The following is a 21,975-nucleotide window of genomic DNA, read 5'->3' as shown; positions in this document are numbered from 1 at the left end:
TTTCGGCTTTGTTGGGCCACATTAATGTCAATAATAATGATGTTAATGTGGTGCAGGGTGGTGCTAGGGCATTATTAATATGCCCCTAAAATATGAAAGACCATCCTCTTCCATGAAATCTCAGTTAACTTCGCACAATATGTTGAAAAAAGATAATATAGAGATGCTTAAACTAGAGGTGTTAAGAATCACATATTGTTTTAGCAAATCTTTTTGAAATATTCTGTAAATTATGCAAAATTACACAAGTCACAAGAATTATGAATTGCCAGTATCTCTTAGAATATGTGCAAATAAAAAGGCACAATGTTACACAAGATACCAGCAGGAGACTGGTTCAAGCAGAAGATTCCTGTTGCACTTTTTTGCACAGGCTTAATTCACATTTCCACCATGGTCAAAAATGTCAAATCAGCCAAAGATACCAGCGTACAATTCCAACAAGAAATCCAGAATTCGTTGTTTGAAAATGTAACACCCCTTGCTACATAGGACTCAAATGTGTGAACGCCTACTGTTTCCAGATTCCAGTTTTTACCTATCAGAAGCATGTGAATTATTAATCATCACCATCAAAGCTGTTCATTTTAGATGCAACAGTCCATAAACACACATTCATCAAAATATGAACGTTTAAAAATACTATTTACAGCAATGATTAAAAATAAAGTGTCATCAATCAGATACAAAGTGCTGGTGCTGGCGCTCTAAAAAATAGAGCCTTAGATACTTTGGTATAAACATCTCTACAGAATAGGACTATCTATAAATGCATTGAACACACTGATAACTAACACTAAGTAAAACTCATAAAGTCTTAGCTACAATAAAAGACATGAATGTAAAAAAAGCAGTAATCAATAAAATTCAACCTAAAGTGCTGGTGCAAAAAGATTGTTGATAAAGAGACCATAGAAAATAACAGCTTCTATCATAAATATGTCAAGCATTCAGCTTCGGATAAATATGGTTACGAATAAGCCAAGCCGCATGCAAGAATGTTTACATCGCAGTAAGATCACTTCTCTTATGTCTGAGCGTTATATATGTAGAGTAAGCGCATAATGCCAGAAACCCAAGACATACCTCATAGAACGTAGATTTAATATATGCCACCCACGTGTTTTATTCACAGCCAGGGGACTTTAATGGTGCCATTATCGATACTCTAAAGGATTCCAGCTTCTTTGTGATCCAGAGCCTTTGCCAATATATAATGGGTCAGAGCATAGCACTAAGGTTGTTTGGATAGATATCGATATCCATAAATCGAGAAAGATGGGGAGCACATTGCAGGAGTTTGAGAGGGCTCCTAACAAACCTATTTTCTACTGTGCAGAGATCATCTGCCCTCACATAGCCCCATAGCTCTGTGCCATACATGACTGACCATTTAACTATTAAGTTGTATATCTCCTCTGCTGGAGCAAGAACACATGCCTGGGCTTTTTTGAGCATTTTAATCACGGCACCCAATTCTCTCTTGAGTTTCAAGGCGCTCTTGCCAATAAGCTTAGACCAACTCATCTTTTGCAATAGGCAGACCAGCAGATAAACAAACTTCTGAACTTGTTCTAGAGGCACACCCTGCACCGGGATATTCTCCCTACTTGATCTATAGGGATTAAGGGCCATACATACAAACACTTTTTTCCATAGACACAGAATGGGTAAAATCCTTTGCTACATCTGGCCCTAAATGCCATAAATTTAGTTTTATTAATGTTAAGCTCAAGTCCCTTGGCATTACAGAAACTTCAGAAGCGATCTACTATTGCCTGCACACCGCATTGGGTTTTAGAAATTAAAAGTGTGTCGTCTGCAAAAAGATGCTCAAGATTTTATGTAGACCCAGTTTAGGTGCATCATTACTGGGAAAGTCAGGCTTTTACTAATTCACTGATGTAAAGCGAGAACAGTGTCCATGCCAACAGGCAGCCCTGAAGGACACCAGTTGCAATCTTATAAGAGTCTGTGAGCTCGCCTTTGTTTCCATATCTGAAGCAAGCTGTATTACAAGCATGACGTCTAATTAAAACAGACAAGACTTTGGCAGAGACACTGCCAACTGCTTCAACACTTCCCGCAGCTTCTCTCTGGGGATAGAATGAAACGCTGATCTCAAATCAACAAAAACCATATAAGGGGCCTTTGTCAAGCGTTACTGTTTACCAATAAAGGCAGCAGAAACAAAGGATTTGATCCACTGCACTGGTCCTAGTTCTAAATCCCGCCTGCATGTCTGAAAGGATAGCGTGATCCCTGGCTCAGTCCAACAGCTTCCCTAAAATAAAACGAGAAAACTTTTTCTGAGAAGTGTCAATAAGGTTAATAGAACCACAAAAAGTGAGGTAGGAAATTTAAGCACTCCCCACACTCTCCTAAGGTAGTACTTGCATTACACAAGCAGGTAGACCGAGCATCTGATTCACACCCTTGAGTTTCAATAAGAGTGCCCTCCTATTTCCCAAGTCACTATTCTTCCCCCTAGGTGAACATATGTAGTTTATATACGGAAAGGCCTCACCCACATAGTTGTGGCATGCTTCACCCTTGGCCAGTCTGTCCCATCGAGTTAAGATGATACTAACCCAAATGTCTGAACCTTAAACCAAGGCTTTATATTGGGAAAGGGAGATCAGAATAAGATATGTCCTGGTTAGGGGAGGGAATCAGTTCTCAACAGAATAAAACTTCCTCTGGGCATCGCCTAGATATCTCCTTAATTTGTTGGAGTGCACAGGGTAGGATTAAACATAATTTTTTAGGATTTCTCCAACCCCTGTTTTTCAAAAGTTAACTCAAATGTGAAGACTGTCCCACCTATATTATATGTCAAACCGGCCATTACTTATTCTCTCATAATATCCAGTGAGTAGTTTCTAAAGGAAGGTACTGTCTCCTTTACAGCTGTCTTAGTCTTTAAAATGTTTTTTCAGGGCTGGACTGGGGAACCAAAGCAGTCCTGCCAAAAATGATCACACTAGACCCATTGTAGCCATCTCCTGCAATCGCTCTCTTTCCATCCATCCATTCTCTCATTCTCTCTCCCTCTCTGCCTTTTCCCTCACTGATCACTTAATCTTTACCTTACCCCACCTTCCCTTTCTGTCCCTCTCACTTGAAGCCTCCACTGTCTGCTACATTAAACCTCAGAGAGCTGGAGAAAGAGATAGAGGCACCATGAGCAACCGTCTGCCCTAAGAACGACCCTTCAGGACTCCAGCCCTCTAGGAAAAAGTCTGGTGAAATAAAAAGCCTATCTTGCCCTGAATTTGTGGCTCCTTTTAACTAGCTTTGCTTCTTGGCTATGCCTAGCGTATTTTAGCACACATAAAGACCTTCCATCCTTTTATATTTAAGCCCACTTATACCCCAGATACAGGATGGGACAGCCTACCAAGATGAAAACTGCTCAGCTACCCATGAGGAACTTGTTTTTGGTCAACAAACCAACCACAACCCTAGAAAAGATAATTAGTGTACAGTTACAGCACACTGAATATTTTTCAGGTTGGTCTAGCCTTGATCATGCATTTTACTTCTTGATCACTGGCAATATATGTGTTGCACTGGTAAAGAATCTTTCTTCTGTGATCATTTTCCGCAGAATGAGTCAGTTATATGTAAAGCTGTCAGAGAAACTCCGGGCGCTCCAGATTTTGCAGAGAAGATGAAGACTCGTCCTATCGTGGTAAGTATAATTGTCCTCATACACTTAGTGGCTTTGAAGTGTCATATGCAGGCAGAATTTCAAAGGGAGGAACAGAAGATGTGGCCCTTTTTCTGTTTTTTTCATAAAATTCTCACATCCAAACCATTGTGGCATTACTTACCTTAGCAATTTTTTGAATGACTAATTGATTACAATTTTTATAATCACTAGGTGCCCCTCTGATACCATGCCATTACAGAAAAAACATATCTTGTACATAAGGTTTTTTTTTAGGATTTTTGTATAAGAATGCCTTAAAATGGTGTCTTTCCTGCCCTGTGAGATTTGTGGTTTTCATGCCCTATTTTGTGTCAGGAAAACCACTAGGTTCCACTCATGGAGCCTCTGTAGACTCTGCCGGCGGTAATCCTTGTCCTAGAAATCAGCTCACCACATGACAGCTTGGTCACAACGTTGATTGTCCCTGACAGAGGCTAGTGTGACTGTAACCGAGTTTCCTATCCCATGTCAGCCCATAGGATGGAACCATGGAGTTAAATGGTAACAGCTCCCACAGCAAAATAACTCCTTGCACATTGGGATGTTATTACTTTTTGTTCAGAAAAAACAAACTCCTGCTTTGGGAGTTTGTTTTATCTGAACAAAATAAGTCACAAGGCTGGTGTTTTAAACATGGAACCTACTCGTCAAATTTCACCCCTGTGGATAGAGCCCCTGTGACGGTATGTCCCTTCATATCAGAGAGATATGTAAGCAGGGATTCCTAAATACAGAGTCCAGATCTCTGCCCGAGTGGATGGTCAACCCCCTGGCAGGAGAGTGAGTTGCCTGGCAAGGCATAAATAAGGCTGCAAGTCTTCTAGGAAATATGGATTGGAAAATCTCATCACCAAGCAATACACTAAAAGATTTCAAACCACCCAAAACTCAGCAGCTAGACTCAACATCCAACACAGAACTCTCACATAACACTTCACCTCAGGGGCTTCCCAATACACAAACATACTCATTTCAAACACCCCCCATACACATTCAAGGCAACACACACTCCAGGTCCCACCTACCTGAACAGTTGAATCTCCTTCCATCAACCATCCAGACACCTCTGGTCTGCAGGACTCCTACTCGCACACATGCCACACACACAAAACCAGATCAGAGGGACAGCCGTTCTCTTACATCACTCCTAAAGCCTTCCACTCCACTAGAGAGCCTCCTCCTCTCTTCTTGAATTCCATAAGAAGTTTAGGAACTGGTATTTTAATCAACCAACTTACCAAAATGCAGGGCTAGGCACATGCACCTGCCCAGGCCCTGGATATCCCAGCAGGTGATAGTGTACTTTACAAATACACGTAAAATAAATATCATATAATATAAATCAGGACTTTTACTGATGTCATCCATTTAAAAGGTGTGCTTGTATTGGCTTGACTTTAACCTTCAAGTCTTTCAGAAGAATGATACTTTATGTTAAAAAAGTGCCTCGAAATTCACAAAAGAAACAAAGGTTAAAGTAACGTTTTGGCCAGCTGAGATAAAAAGGTGTGTTTTTGTTATTTAGAAAAAACCTTAGAAATTCACTGAAAAAAACAAAACAAAAACGAACAAAGATTAATGTAACGTTATATATAGATGATTATATCTGTGACAACATTAACGCTTAGAACTAAAAAAACACAGAAATTCACCAGTTATAGTTAGCACAGCTAACTAAAACTATAACCCCTGCCATGCCCTGCTTATGACCTTCCATATGACATGTTCTATGACATCATTTGTAACATCACTGGTGACATAAAAAAATTACATCATCTACTACTGTAACTTTGTTTTGATGAATTTCTAAGATTTTGTTTTTTAAATCAGATCTTGTTATGACACCTAACTATGGGGGTCATTCCGACCCCGGCGGTCAAGGACCGCCGGGGCCGGGGATGCGGGAGCACCGCCAACAGGCTGGCGGTGCCCCGCTGGGCATTCTGACCGCGGCGGTTTGGCCGCGGTCAGACAAGGAAAACCGGCGGTCTCCCGCCGGTTTTCCGCTGCCCTTGGAATCCCCCATGGCGGCGCAGCTTGCTGCGCCGCCATGGGGGATTCTGACACCCCCTACCGCCATCCTGTTCCTGGTGGTTCGCCCGCCAGGAACAGGATGGCGGTAGGGGGTGCCGCGGGGCCCCTGGGGGCCCCTGCAGTGCCCATGCCAATGGCATGGGCACTGCAGGGGCCCCAGTAAGAGGGCCCCACTGTGTATTTCAGTGTCTGCAATGCAGACACTGAAATACGCGACGGGTGCAAACTGCACCCGTCGCACATACCCACTCCGCCGGCTCCATTCGGAGCCGGCTTCCTCGTGGGGTGGGGTTTCCCGCTGGGCTGGCGGGCGGCCTCCTGGCGGTCGCCCGCCAGCCCAGCGGGAAAGCCTGAATGGCCTCCGCGGTCTTTCGACCGCGGAGCGGCCATATGGCGGTTCCCGCGAGGCGGGCGGCGGTACCCCCTATGTCATTACTTTAACACCTTTGTTTTTTCAAGGAATGTCTAGTTTTTTTTAACATAAAGTGATATTTTATTACCCTATGTAAAGCCAATGCTCGACCTTTGACCCTGTGCGCTGCATGTTCAGTTGCACAGTATGAACTGCTGTCAGATCCAGAGACCAACCTTCGCATTCAAGCAACCCCTCACCACACAGGGCCTTCGTACCCAGCATGGGGCTATCCACAGGACTTGGCCTGTAGCCAGGCCCAGCGTTTATACCCCTCGCAAGCACCTAAACCATCACTAGAGGAAGGGTTCAAGTAGCCCCCTCCCCAAGCCGGTACTGACCCTGGGGCCCTTTGTTTATAAAAAGGGGAGAAGGTGTGTACAACCCCCTTCCCAGTCCACTATTGGCCCAGGGGACCCAATCCCTTGGATTAAAAAAATATATTATCGGGGAGGGACACACATGGTTTCCCTCCACAAGCCTTTAGAGGCCCAAGGAAACTATCCCCGTGGCCAAATACATTAACATTAAAGGAGGGGGCCGTTACCCCCAGCCTTAATAATTAATAATAATGATTAATAGAAATACCTTACTATTTGGAGAGGTGGGCATGTGACTCTCTTCCCAAGCCCAAATGGGCCTCAGGGATCCCATCTCCTGGGGCCATGTTTTTAATAAAGGGGACAGTGGTGTGTGATTCCCCTCCCTGAGCCTTAATAGGCCCCATAGACCGAATGCCCTGGGGCCAAAATTGCTAATTAAGTGGGGTGGCTACTTGAGCCCCAGGGACTCCATTCCCCAGGTTACATTTCTAAGGAGAGGGAGCTCGCACCTCCCTGAGACTTACTGGGCCTCAGAGATTGCATCCCCGCAGCAAAATGCAATAAAAAATGGTGAGAGGTGCCGCGCAGCCACCATCCCTGAGCTTTTTTAGACCCTGGGGGGCCCCATTCCCCAGGGATAAAAGCAAATAAAGGGAAGGGGTACTATGTGGTCTGTCTCACCAAGTCCCCAATCCCACAGGGCTGAACTGCGTAATTAAAGGAATTTCTTGAGCCCTAGGGACCTAATTTACAGGGCTGATCTTTGAAAGGAGCCGGGTATGCAGCGCCCCTCCTCAGGCCTTTTAGGCCCCGGGATCCCAATACCCAGAGCCAAATACCTTAAGAAAGAAACGGGGGCTGCGGAGCCCCATCCCCGTGGCTTATTAGGCCTCAGGGACTCAATCTCCTTGTATCCAACTGCTTAATTAAAAGAAGGGGCATGTGACTCCCGAGCCTTCTGGAGCCCCTAGGGCCCTATCCACTGGAGTCACAGGTGGGTGCCCCACGTTGGAGACAGTGGGGAGTCCCAGAGCCCTTACAGTCCCAGTGAATTTCCTACATGGTGCCGAAGCCAGCATTGCCCCCGCACAGAGGGAACAGCTAGCTACGGTAGCTCCCTCTGGGTGAGAGCAATATCTGTTTTGTTTCCTTGCCTGCAGGAGTGCATGCAGGGAAAGAGAACATAAAACTGCTCCAGCTGGTAGGAGCATGTTTAAATGTTCCGCCAGCTTGGATCAGACTTGTCTTTCCTGCCCTACACTCCTACAGGCAAGGAAGGCATGTTTGTCACCGTCTGGTGCGAGATTTCAAAATGCTCTAGTTAGGCAGGAGCAAATACATGTTTCCCTGCCCCCATCACTGCAGGCAGGGAAACTGCTCTTTCCGAGGGTGGGTTTTCTGGGACAGAATACATGACCAGCCTCAGGTAATGGGGACCTCAGAGCCGTTAGAATTTTGAGGAATGGCCTGTGTAGCCCCCTCCCTTCAAAGTTAATTTTGACTCTGGGGTTGGTTTTCCAGGGGCGTGCAAAGGCTAGAGGGGGGGGCTGTGTGGCACCTCCACATTTTATTGACATCAATTAGCCCTGGGGAATGTGGTCTTTGGGGCGTTTCAAGGTTGAGGTGAGGGGGACCACACAGCTCCCTCCCCTTTTTGACACCAATTGCCCCCCTGGCATGGGGCCCCGGAGGCCTACAAAGGCTCAGGAATGATGGCTGTATGACCCCTCCCCTTTTTTTAAAACTTGGCCCTGGGAGATGGGGTCACTGTGGCCAAAATCAGCTCAGGGAGGGGAGGGGGGTGATCTCATGCTTCTTCCCCAAAATAGTTTTAAAAAAATGGCAGGCAGCAATTTTCTTTTTTTTTCTTTTTTTTGCCATGATATTGCAGAAGTGGCACAGTATTTGCGCAAAAATTGCCAATATATCTTTTTTTTTATTTTTGGGCCCCAAGTTGTGTCTCTCTGGGTCCCCTTCAACAGGGTCCACGAGGGCAGGGTCTCCCTACCCTGCCCCATTTTGTTATTATTTTTTTTAAACTCCAGGACAGGGAACTAAGTCCCCAAGTCCTATAAGGCTTTTAGCAACATTTTTCTCATGTTGTGGGCAGCCAATCAGAGCACTCCTCCGTGGGAATCTGACTCTCACAGGAGCGAGTTGGCCAAAAGAGAAAAATAAATACTCCCTGCTCCTACGTAGAAAGATTTATCTTTGAATTGGTGCTCCTGCAAGACTCTTGTGGGAGTCCCTTGGACCCAACCATACAGATAAACAAATATTTTGGAATCTTTATTTCTCAAAAACTATTGAACAGATGAACACTAAATCACACAAAATACAGTCTGCAGACCAAGATCTAGCTTTGACCAAATTTGGAGTAATTCCATTCAGCAGGTTTTGCGGTAGCATTGTCTAAAGAAGTTTATGGAAAATGCATAGGGAAATTTGCTTTTAAACCACTCCTTTTTGTCAGCGCCTACATTGCAGTTCACCCTGAAACATGTTTTGATAGTTCATCAAAGATTCTTGGAACAGCCAAAGTCATTAGGAAACCAAAAGATGCCTCTTTATGGAAAAGCTGACCTAACTAGACTTACCCAGTGGGACCCTCACAGGTTATTGATATATACACACTAACACACACACATACACACCCATCTATAGTTCACACTCCATCTATAGTTCACATCTATAGTTTTCACCTTGTCTATAAACATAACCTAATTAATTCTCAATGTATTTTTTCTGCTTCCTCCCACCATGCAGGATTGCAGTGTTGCCCGCTGTAAACATGTCCAGTGTAATGTCACATTACTAAGGGTAGACCAGAAATTGGATTTTGTCATAAAAGGAGACGTGCTTTCCAGTTGGATCTCTCAGGTATTACCATTCCTTTTTGTTTTATTCTTTCTGTTTCATCTCACACACATCTAAGCAATGGAGACTCCACCTCATGCAGAGTATCACATTTGGAAAGTTGAAGCAGCTTAAGAGATCAGAGACTTGTTACGAAATAAGACAAACCTGAAGTTGATGCTTGACCTGGCCAAATGATTTCAAATGTATGTGGGAGCTGAGTTAACTGTTTAAAAAAGGTGATCATAGTGCAGGAGTGTGCATGGAAGCTGCAGGTGGTCTCCATCTGATGGATCTTGTAGTAGACTGGGAGGCAAAGGAGTTAGCAATAATGCTTACAGTTTTAAATTTGTGAAGCCGATTTGGCCAAACAATGAGGACCAGGAATCGATATGGAGAATATAGTAGGTTTATTACCAATTAGTAGTCTCTCCAATGTACGTGCAGATCAAAATCAAATTGTTAAAGGTACAGAATCAAAATCGGCAAGCTGAAACACCAGAATAAATTAAATCTCAAAAACACAAGGCATTCAGAAATTACAATCACAACAATACAGATACTAAGGAACAGAAATTGTCATTTCTTAAAGGAATTGGATTGCTCCTTCTAAACATGAATGGATTTAAGATCATTAACTCAGGTTCTAACTCAAATTTGAAAGTTCAGACTGAAGGGTCTCAAGAGGTTTGGGAATGAAGCAAGGTAGGTGTCAGCTTCATAAAGACTCCAGTAGAAGTCTTAAAAAGAAATGAATCAGTGTTAGCATGTAGCTATGCACTATAAGGGTAAAAATAGAGTGTGAAAAAGTCTGCACCTCTCAAAGTTCAAAATAATCTGCTATAACTCTAACAGTGTGAACACTAACCTGAAGTTGAAAGTTCTAGGAGCATCCATATCTGTAAACACGCCACCAGAAACCCAATTATTTCTCTTTCTCACAGCACACAGTTGCAACATTGGATACATCTCCCAACCCACAGAGCTCCAATGAGGAGGTTAACCTTGAATATCTTTGTTCCAGATGTGCAATAAAGAGGAGGCTTGTACTAGGGACTTATAAGTAAATTAAATAGTCCAATGGGGTATGATCCAATGTTACCATATTTAAAGGGAGAGAGCATATGCACTTTTGCACTGGTTAGCAGTGGTACAATGTGCAGAGTCTGAAAACCAGCAAAAACAGTATCTAAAAAGTGGAGGGAGGCAGGCAAAAAGTTAGGGGTAACCACCCTAAGTCGTTTTTGAGACTTCAATTTACATTTATGATGTTAAGACACACAGAATATGTCAGTCACATTTTTGTACTACTTCTGTGACAGTGTGCAGCCACAACTGTGCTGCTCCAATTGAAGTAATTTACCTTTCCCCCATTTAAATAACTGGCTGCCTTCTAAAACCACCTACAAACACCATAGTCATTATCTTTCGGACCCTTGTCAAGGTTTTGGTCACACTCAGTTGATCCCTCCAGACTCCCTGGGCCAACAGTTGTGTTGTACGTTACAGGCTATAGCCTCCCCCTCTGACAATCCTAAATATTACTCAGTAACAAAAGGAAAAATTGTGGAAAGATTTAAAATTAGACCTGCCAGAGACACCAACAGTAATTTTAGTTAGATGTCCATTAATCACTACCCTTATCACACACACTCAGTATGTAGTATACCTATAGAACACTATCCTCCTACACAACATATGTGGCAAAATGATAGCAGCAATAATTAGTACATTAGGGTCACAAATATATGAATAGAATATCGAGCGACATAATTGCTAAAGGTACAATTGTGTAGATTTTTTATGCCTAACTCCACAGATACACCTCTTCAAAGTGCGTAGATAGGGAGTTAAGAATAGTAAATCCATACCTCACCCGTTGCACTTACCTATTCAATATTGTGTCCCTCAATATTATGACCACAATATTGTTACCCTTCAATATTTTGGCTTTTTCGATCCCTTCTACAGTTGTACATTGGCAAAAACTAATTCTAAAAGGAGACCTGAATTTAAAACCCAAACATATTGTAGCAGGGATATATATAATAGGTCATGGGTTACAGCTAAAGGGCACATGATCCTCCAGTTCCATGGCCTTGTTGATCCCACACCTACAACCACCAAACCTTCTAATACATTGACACATATAGATGAGGCATCACCAGCAAAACTGTCCAATACGGATTAGTGGTGTAACACAAAATGATAGGCTTCCCTGTGAATGTGAAGAGAGGCCCCTTAGTCTCCCATATCTCATATATATTAATTGGTCCTGGGATGGTTGTGACGCCCCTCTAGGGCTGGAGGTCCTCTGAAGGCTTGATCCCCCATGCTGCAGGGGCTGCAAGGGCCTGCATTACACCCCTGACATTGATGTATGTGTGTATATGCATTTCTAGAGCATCAACCTAGCTGAGAGCAACTGAAGCCTTCTCTGCCTTTGGTCGCGGTAGGGTGGCTGGTTTCTCCCATGCACTGATGCCACCATGAGTGTTCTTCTTATTCAGTAGTTCTGCAGAAAGTTACATCTTTATAGGGAATAACCATAAAAATAAAATACTCCCCACTTTGTATATTTTCTCAAATGGCAAGTGGTGCAAGCAAGCCTTGGGAAACCCCCTCCATCCATGTTTCCTTTGTTCTCTTTAATAGTTCATACTTCCTTCGTTGATTGCTACTTCTCTACTTTTGCTGAGTTCCAGCACAGATATGTCACACCACATCAGATTTAAGGAACACAATCAGACAGTGTGAGCTAGCATTCACTGAAAGACTGTGGACTACAGCCTCCACAGTCTGTATCATTTCATAGTGCTCCAGCTATAGGCCCTGTTTCTAAAATCGGGGATCTGATTAATTTTTCTTCTCTGTTCCAAAGAGTGAGGAGACCCAGAGTGTAACTTGATAGTCACACATTCAATTTCAAAGACCAACGTACAGTTTAAAGGGCTTTATTTTAGACTCAATGTCAAACGTACATCTATGAGTCTCAAAATCATAATATAAATAGATAGAATAACCAAAGGTGAATTAAAGAATCGTACAATATGAAATTTAACTAACATGTAAATGACCACTAATTCAATAGCAATAATGCAGAAAATAAGGAAAAACAATTGAAGCATAGATTTTTAATCCAACTTTTCCTGCCTAACCATTTAATCAAAATTTCCAACAATGCTAATATTCTATAGGTTCAGGAACGTGGTAAGCAACTTCTGGATGAAGTTTCCATCAAGTGAGGTGTGGTGGCATAAAACCACATAGATGAGAGGTGTCTAAATAAGGTCCACACTCAGATAAGGGCAGAATGAATCTGAATCCTACCCCTAACTAGACCTCACTCAAATCTTGTTTCTCCCAAGGATGATCTAATAAGCAAATACCTTTCCCAGCTCAAAAACAGAATCACAAATTATAACTTGTTAATTGACACTTCGGCCTTCTGGGTTCTCGGTGGTCAACCCTGGTACACTCTTGTGCTCTAGAATTTCATAAGATTTACAGCTGCCAGACCAGGATACTCCTCACATCCTCTAAAAGCACTCCACCAGGCCTTTCTTATGAGTTCAAACAATGAGCCCCCTAATAACTCGGTCTTGGATTCTGCCACCTGCAGGTTGAGAAAAACCTTCAAAAAGCAGACTGCACATTGGAGATAAAACACAGAAAATATTGGCCTTCACTCTGGCAAACTAATTAAACATGAATACGTTTTCAGGTTAAATAAACTCCATGTCAAATATATAATGATTACGAAGAATAATATTTCTAAGATACTGTAACAATCATTCTTTAAAATGATGATAAAATATGGCATACATGAAACAGTGCATTTATCTGTGCACTTTGCTTGTATATTTTACTGTGCACCATGTTAAAGAAACATTTATTTTTGTTTAGTAGAAAACCAACCACCCTTTCCTTTCATGTTTAGGAGGTGTAATGGCACAGCCAGATAACGCTCTCTCAATATCACTGACTACTGTCCCACACCTTTCTACCAATCCCTTTTCTTTCCCGAGTGCTGAAGTTCAACCATACAGCCTGGTGGCACCTCATGGCACCTCATGACTAGAGCATTACCATTACAAATTGTGTTCTAGCACCACAATCCCTTAGGCACAGGTTTGTGCTAAATAAATAAATAAACAGCACAACATGACACTTCTTCAGGAGTTGAATTGGAAGATCTCAACCACTTGCTACAGTGGGGCTTTCGAACTGAAAAAACATAGCTATTATGATTTACCCAAGTTATACAGCTGTGCGCAATTATATCAAACAAAAAAGGGATAGTCTAGCTGTGCCATGTATTTCACTTGTAATTTTATGTTGGTGACAACACCTTGACTTCTTAGGGGTTTCTCACGTACTGATGTCAACCTAGGACATACCATCTTCTTCGACCCTCTCCCTATTCTAATGCTATTCTTTAATACTATTACTTTTGATTGTTCTCCTGTAGACTAACCAGCAGAAGGTGACCCTGGTCAGTTCTGCAGAGATCAAGTATGATGAGAACAAGTATGCTCACCTGATCGACCTTAAAGACACTTTTGTGACGAGTCAGGTATGGTACATTATCCTCTTCGTTTTATTGTGTTTTCGTTTTGTGATTGACAAGGTAGCTTGAGAATCACTAAAAGAGCACAGATGACTAAAGAGGATGGTAAATTAGAGCTCAATAGATATTGGTCAAAGTGGAGAAAAGGGAATTTCTGGGTTTGGGAAGACATTGGGACAGGGGTAGGGAGAATTAATGTAAAAGGGCGATTGATGAGGTTAACTGAAAGACAAGACGTACTGAAAAAAAGCTTTGGGCATCATTTTCGCTACATGAGCAATATCTCCCGTAAATCACTTTTGTGTTTCTTGAATTTCATGCCGTCTTTTTATTGTCTACGAGTTGTGCTTTTTAAATAAATGTTGTTGAAAGGGACAGAACAGAAAGTATTGTACAAGAACAGTGAAATCTTGCGTGCCATTGCAGAGAAATATTTTCTTCGCCAACCAGTCCACTGCACTTTGTATGACTTTTGTATGTTTCCAGATTTACAAAGACTAGTAAACCTGGGAATGCATCAAAATGCTAATCCTATCTAGGTAAGGCGTAACAAGGACACATTTGTTTAATTCTTCTTGTTGTTTCCTCTTTCTACATGGGCTGCAAAGCCCCAGAGGATTGTTTTTTGTGCAGGATGGTGTCCCTTCCTGCACAAAACAATCCTGACTGTAGTTCAGGCACCCTTGCACAATGGTGCAAGGGTGCCTTCATTGGTCCTGGGCAGCTCCCAGTGCTCCAGGGCAGGTCGAGAGGAGGAATGCACCATGCTGTAGTAAACATGGCACATTTCTGCTCTCTCCCTGTCATGCAGCACAGAAAGTTGCCTTGCTCCATTGTTTTGCACGAATGTTTGTAATTCAGCTGCTATGAACTGAACATACCGTAGCTATAAAGAGAGTGGGGAAAGAACATTGTGTTGGAAACAGAAATTGGCTAATGTAAAATGTCGTAGGCAAACGGGAAAAATAATATTGGTTTGAATCAACTCTACAGTCTACGGAAATGCAGGAGGTACAAGATACTTAGGCAATGAATCACCTGATGGGAAGATAGAATAGAGGACAGAAGGATTTTTGGCACGCCATAGAAAGACAGTGCTTTCTTCATCATCATCATATACTTTATTCGACCATAGGTCATAAAAGTTACACATTAAATCGTACAAAAAGAGTGCGTTTGTTCCATTATACTTTCCCACTGGCTTAAAATAAATTTTAGAATAAAAATAGCTACTCTAAAACCTTCAAAATCCGACCCAAGATTTAAAAATTTAAAGTGCTAGGTTGATGTTACATAGTGATACAGTTCCTTGATAGTTTAGATAGCATACTTTGACATGAAGAGCCTGCTCCAGGCACAATCATCATATAGGCAAATTTAGGCACTGCCAAGTCATTAGAGACACCAGCACAGTGAAATAAAAAGCTTATATAATAACTTAAAATGGATATCGGATTCATGTTAAGATGGCACGAATACCAGACAGGTGCATAAAAAAACTCTTTGCGGCTAGCACTAGTGAAAATAATTGCAGAAACACAGGATGATTACCCACATATTTGTCTGAGAAAGATCTATTCCAAGCCCTGTCCAAACCACATGGTCAATAATTTATCATCATCATCAGCTTTGTTCGATCAATGACCATAAAACACATATGACAAGATAATAAAAAATTCTTAAGCAAATAAATAAATACACATCTATAAATTGGTGTAAAAACATTGGAACAATAACTTAAATTGCACATATGACTCTAAAACTTATCTATAGAAGAGATGAGACCTTAGATTACTTTTTGGAGATGGCATCGTATGCGCCAAGCTGTTGCTAAATACTTGCTTACTGAAAGAATTACGTCGGCTGAATTGTGGCTTTTTAGAACCCGTAGAGCCAAAGAGCAGTTCTTGAATCCCATGTCCCTGCAAATATTGCGAATCCATTTTAGTCGCGGAATCGCATAGGCTGGGCAAAAGAACATGAAATGCTCGATGGTTTCGAAAGTACTGCCACAGGCAGGGCATATATCGGGAAGATTAATCGACCCCCACCTATGAATCAATGACATCAGGGGCAGAGAGCCAAAACGAAACCTTGCATATAAGCTCTTGCCCTGCAAATCCGGTATAACATCCAAATAGGGTTCAAACATTGGGGACCATTTAATATCAATGAAGGAATTAGTTAAGCGGCCGTGGGATTTGTGGGTTATGTAGTTGTCCTTAACATAAGACCAATAGGTTAACTTTAAAACGTTTTTATGCCGTCTCTCTAATTTATGGGGATTTTCCCAATAATCACCCAGACCCAATAGCCAGAGCCAATGGGCCACGCGGCGAATCCAGGGTAGAGTATTAGCGCTCTGGCATTTCAATAGATCGAGTAATGCGGTTTTATATATATCTAGTTCGGGGGTTATCCATAACCTGATCCAATAAAGGAGGGGTCTTAGAGTAGCTAGATCTGCTACTCGGCTTAACCCCAGATCTAGAAATAATGGAAGCAAGGGTGTAGTGCGTGGACATGCAGTTAAGGCCCTTGCAAAGTTGTTTTCCCCCACACTGATCTTGTTACAGTTAGCGCAACCCCATACCTCCGCTCCGTACAGGGCTGCACTTTGAGCCTTAGCTGTATACATTTTTATTGCTGGGGAAACAACTTTGGTAGAGGTGCTTTGATAGAAACGCAATATAGATGAGGCTCTGTGTTGTAGGAGCCCTGCACTTTTTATAATCTGCTCTTCCCATAATAGTTTGCTGGTTAGCCTAACTCCCAGGTAATCTATAGAGCTTACTTCCTTCAACGGTACTCCCTCAATATGAATGGAACATTTTTTCCTAGGTCCCTTGGATAACACCATCAGTTTGGTTTTGTTAATATTAACCTCCAACCCATGATCGCTACAAAATTGGTTAAACCGGTTAACAAGGGTTTGCAACCCCATTGGTGTTTTAGAAATGAGGAGTGAATCATCGGCAAAGAGCAGGATGGGGATTTTTTGTGTATTCAGGGAAGGGGCATCATTCTGGCCTATGGACACAGCCTTTACTACTTCGTTGATAAATATGGTAAACAGTAGGGGGGCTAGCACACAACCTTGGCGAACTCCCCTTCTGATTGGGATCCGCTCTGTCAGTTCGCCTTGTTCACCCCACCTCACTTGGGCATAAGTGTTCTCATGTAGTCGTTTTAACAGGAGTAATAGATCCTCTGGGACTCCCAATCTGCCCAGCACTTCCCACAGTTTGTCTCTCGGGACCAGATCAAAAGCCGATCGCAGGTCTATAAATACCACATACAGGCATTGCTTGGCCACAAGAACATATTTCCAATGCAATATGGCCAATCGGGAGACCTGGTCTATCGTGCTAGTTCAGTGCTTTCTTATAAATGAGAGAGTCATGATGTTGTGTTTGTGAACCATTGCTTCTCTGAAACTGATCACTTACTGGAAAGCTTTCTGGGCTGCTCACGTTTAGGAGGTTATGAGGCCGAGCAGTGAAGGCCTTCTTGTAAATTGTTTTCAATTAATGTAATATGCAGTTTGGCTACATTGAATATATGCAGGGGAGAAGGTGTTCACTAGCAACACGAGAAGGGGAAATATCTAGCAATGAATTGAGGGTTTTAAGCTAATTTAAAGCAAGTTCTCAAAGCAAAGGTGGAATCGATCACTTTTGCCTTTAGATCAAAGCACTCTGACCTTCAAGTCTGATGCTGACTCCGCAGAAGGGTAGCATGGCAACCTGTCCTGACTCAAACCTTCCTTTAGCTGGTTTGCACAGCTTCCACTTGAAGTTAAATGTGAACATGAATACCATAGTAGTTGGGATCAACCTAATCTGCCACTCAGAACTAGGGCAACACATGAAATGTTGTGGGGTTCTAAGAGGGGTAAAATACAACCTTCTCAGGGTACAATTATGTTTCTATGTAAATGAGCATCCCTTAATGTTCTTAGTGTATCTGATTCTATTGTGAAGACAAACATTTCATAATGCACCATGGAATTTTTCTCTGACTTTTCTTCAGCTAGCAAGGAACTGTCGATGGACTTCAAGTCTCTCCTGCCAAAGCTGACCGCAGTTGCTGGGGATAGGCAGTCAAATGCAAAAAGAACAAGTGATGGACGGAATGCTGAACAATGTCACAGTTGCTGGGGATTGGCAGGCAGCACATCACTAATGTTTATGTACTACCAGTACCCATGCCATAGGCCACATTCTTTGTTAAGGTGTTGCTGCTTTGCAGGCCATTGGCTGACAAAATCAAACTGGTCTTATTAAGTGATGTGTCATGTTAGAAATTGGGTTAGCGGTTGAGGGGTGTGAAACTCTACTCAAGGAGCAACCACAATCCCTGTCAGGGTGAAACACAATCAGACCCCAAGTTAAGCTAAGCTTAACTCTGTGGTAGCCTGGTAAATGGAACCCATGCTTAACTTACAGGAAATGCTGTAACATATTTATGCAGCACTTCAAACTGTTGTGAAGTGAAAACACAACACAAGAAAAAAAATCTACACCAATTTAGAAAAGTAGAGTGATGTTAATAACATATTTAGGACCAAATCAACAACATTCCAATCAGTAGAACTAGAGATATGCAGTTTTAAAGATTTAAGTGGAAATAGTGCCTAAAAGCACAAAGATCGAGATGTTGTTATCTGGTTGCGCCAGACTGTGACAAAGTCACAAGTTCAGGCCAACCGTGATGGAGCTTGGGCAGGAAACAGGGACCCATTTATGCCCGTTGAACAAGAGTACCTTAAATCCTGGTTGCAGAGTGTTGCATTATCACATTGAGGAAGCGTCGCGCAGGAGCAGTTCCATGGAGCTGCGAGGCTGTAATGTGAGGTCCAAAATTATCATTGAGGATGCCTATGATAAGGGGCTTGCAATGCAAATTCAAGCGTCAAAGAGGCGTTATGCACTGGCTGGTTCAAAGAAGTTCTGGATCCTGCAATGTGGCATCCTGAGTTATCATCGAGGATGTGTTTGACAAGGGGCTTGCAATGCAAAAGCCTGTGTCGAGGATTTGCAACTCAGCAGTGGTTCTGAGGAGACTGCAGTCCCTGATGCTAAGTCCTATGCCGGGGTTACATTGCACAGTGGCAGTTCCAAAGCGGAGCCTAAAGGAGATGTATTGCACTGTGTTAGTTCTGCCCATTGGACCCCAGCGAGGCTGGCAGGGCACCTTCAGGTACACTTCCAGGTGTCTAGGACTTGGGGAACAAGAATCCCAGCAGACTGAGTCAAGATGCCTGGTCAAGATGGTTGAAGCCTGTTCTCTCCCTGAAGCTTCTGATCAGGAGGCCAGACAAATGACCCTTGGAGACACTCTGGTGGTCCTAGGTTCAAGAAGCAGGTTCCGTCCTCCATTCAGGAAGCAGGGCAGCAGGGCAACAGTGTAGCAGTCCTTCTGGTAAAACAGCACAGCAGTCTATCTGAGTCTTCCTCAGGTCCAGAGGTGTACTGAAGATTTGGATTTGAGATTCCAATATTTACACCTGGTGCCAGCTTTGAAGTAGACAAAGGTTCTGGAGGTCTCCACCCCTAGAGGTGTTGGAATTTCCAGCCCCCGTGCCCTGACCCAGCTTGTCTGGGGTCATAAAAGACCACTGTCAAACTCCTTTGTAAGAGTGCTCAGGCAGAGCCTTTGCGATGTGCAAGTGTGCTTGTTGACGGCCCCTTCCCTACAGCAAGTCAGAAATGGACTATGCTGCTATCTCCTATTCCCCTTTGTTTTGCTATATGGGAGCAATACACAAAGGCCAACTGTCAACCACACCTAGTCATGTGATCCACGATATGGGCTACAGACACCAAATGGTTGGGAGAGGAAAATGGCAACTTTCTAAAAATGGCTTTCTCAGAATTCCGACTTAAAATCCGATTTTATTATTAAAGAGAGCTTTAAAGTACAATCATTTAGCCATCAAATTCGACATTTCTACCTGTTCATATTATCACTTAATAAATGTAATAAATTAACCCAATGTTATCCTATGGTGGAGGGAGGCTTCGCAGTAGTAAAAGAATTCAGGGGTTTTTCACTACCAAGGCATGTAAAACTTAAAAGTACATGTCCATCTTTTTAGATCCATGGCACCCAGACCTCTGGGCTGTACAGGATCTACCCTGGGGGTGACCAATCTGTATTAAAAAGGAAGGTTTGGGCCTGGCAAGAGGTTTACCTTGCCAGGTCAAAATGGCAGTTTAAAATTGCACACACAGGCTGAGATGGCAGGCCTGAGACTCCTTTAAAGGGCTACTTAGGTGGGTGGCACAAGAACTGTTGCAGGCCGACTAGTAGCATTTAGGGGCATACTTATAAGCCCCTAGCCCCACCTTGAGCCACATTAAAGTCTTGTTTACGCTAATGTGGCCCAACAAGGCCAAAATCCTAGTGCCATATTTACACAGTGGTGCAATGCATGCATTGCGCCACTTTGTAACCCTTTGCGCTACATTATGCCTACGCTAGGCATAATGTATGCAAAGGAGGCATTCCCCCATTAGGGAGGCCGGACAAATGACACAAGGAAATCTAAGAGATTTCCTTGTGTCATTTTGTACAGCACTTTTAACGCTTGCTCAGAGCATGCGTTAAAAGGGGACTTCCATTACTTATAATGGCCCTCTATGTACTCTACAGGAGTAGCGCCAATATTGTGGCACTACTCCTGCAGAGTACATCAATAGCATCATGAAAAATGATGCTATTGCCCCCTACCCTGCGACATTGTGCGCTGCATTTTAAATACTGCACACACATGGTAGTGGTAGGGGGGAGTGGTAAAAGGCACAGGGAAAGTGGCACTGCACTCAGTGCAGCGCCACTTTCCATAAATCTGCCCCTTAATTTTCAGGCATGAGTACAAGGAGTACCACATTACGAGGTACTTACAAGCAAATTAAATGTGCCAATTGGGTGTAAGCTAAAGTAACCACGTTTGAAGGAGAGAGCACAAGCACCTTAGCACTGGTTAGCAATAGTAGAGTTTGCAGAGTCCAGTAATGGGTCCAGAAGAAATGAAGGAGTTAGGCAAAAGGTTTTGGGGAAGACCACCCTAAGACTGATGGGTCTAACATTTTGCATTCAATGAGATGAGCACAAAACTCCTTCCCTGTTCCATTAAAATATCTATTGATCGAAGCCAAATGCACACCAACCTGGCAACAATGGCCTGGGCGTTAAGGACTGAAAAGGGTGATTTTGACAGGTCACATTTGCAGGCCTACAGTCATGTTTTTTCTGCTGCTGTTGTGGATGCACAATGGGTGCTGCAGTCTACTACTGACATTTATCTTACAGGACCTGGGTACACTTGTACCATATACTAGGGACATAAAGCTGGGTAAAATAAATTTGCCAATCAGGAGTGTAACCAGTTTCAGCATGTTTTAAGGGTCAGAGCACACACACTAGGGCCTGCTAAGCAGAGTCTCAGTACACACAGCCAAAACACCAGCAGCATTGGTTCACATAAAATTGGGGTGATCATGCAAAACCGTAATTTTCCTACACATTAGCATCTTGAACTACCAAGCTGAAGGGTATGGGAGGAACTGGTTGAGAACATAGTTATCTTAGATGGGTGAGAACCCTCCATATTTTCCTATTTCTTCACAATTTAGTGCTGCAAGTTATAATCCAGTGTCGTTGCTGTGTATCAAACTAGCACCATTGTTTTCAAAAGGGGGAGACGTATTCTACTGTAGAAGTTCCCAGGAAGTGGCTGAGGGAGAGTTTGCCTGAATATCTGTAGTGGATAGCTTTTTCACGCCACAGAGCCATGTATGGCCCAATAGTTATAGTGAAATAATTTATTTTCAACACTGGAGTATATTGGTCGAGCTGAGATCAAATTTAATGGACGACAGAGCCCTGTGCAATTCACTGGGGCTTCGTAGCCGTGGTTAAACCTAGGGGGCTTGTTTTTTCCTGTGAAGTGCCTGCACTTACGCTGGGAGGCTGAGCAAAGAAGAAGAGGCAGCTTGGAGGGCCATGGAGTGAAAACAGTCCAGAATGATTGAAAAGAGAACTTTTTATGCTGTGGTAA

The 21,975-nt window shown here is 42.9% G+C and overlaps 1 protein-coding gene across 2 annotated transcripts in view; it reads left to right on the top strand.

The window, feature by feature from the left end:
* LOC138304332 (integrin alpha-M-like) overlaps positions 1-21,975 on the top strand; it is a 628,283-nt gene that overhangs the window by 582,683 nt on the left and 23,625 nt on the right. For both annotated transcript variants that reach the window (XM_069244296.1, XM_069244297.1), the window contains 3 exons: positions 3,611-3,694; positions 9,251-9,364; positions 13,812-13,916. In XM_069244296.1, the coding sequence (XP_069100397.1) occupies positions 3,611-3,694; positions 9,251-9,364; positions 13,812-13,916 (303 nt within the window). The remainder of the gene's footprint in view (positions 1-3,610; positions 3,695-9,250; positions 9,365-13,811; positions 13,917-21,975) is intronic.

This window comes from Pleurodeles waltl, chromosome 7 (genome assembly GCF_031143425.1).
Source record: "Pleurodeles waltl isolate 20211129_DDA chromosome 7, aPleWal1.hap1.20221129, whole genome shotgun sequence".
Classification (NCBI taxonomy): Eukaryota; Metazoa; Chordata; class Amphibia; order Caudata; family Salamandridae; genus Pleurodeles; species Pleurodeles waltl.
The sequence above is the reverse complement of the archived record's forward strand: the minus strand, read 5'-3'. Positions and strand labels throughout refer to the sequence as shown.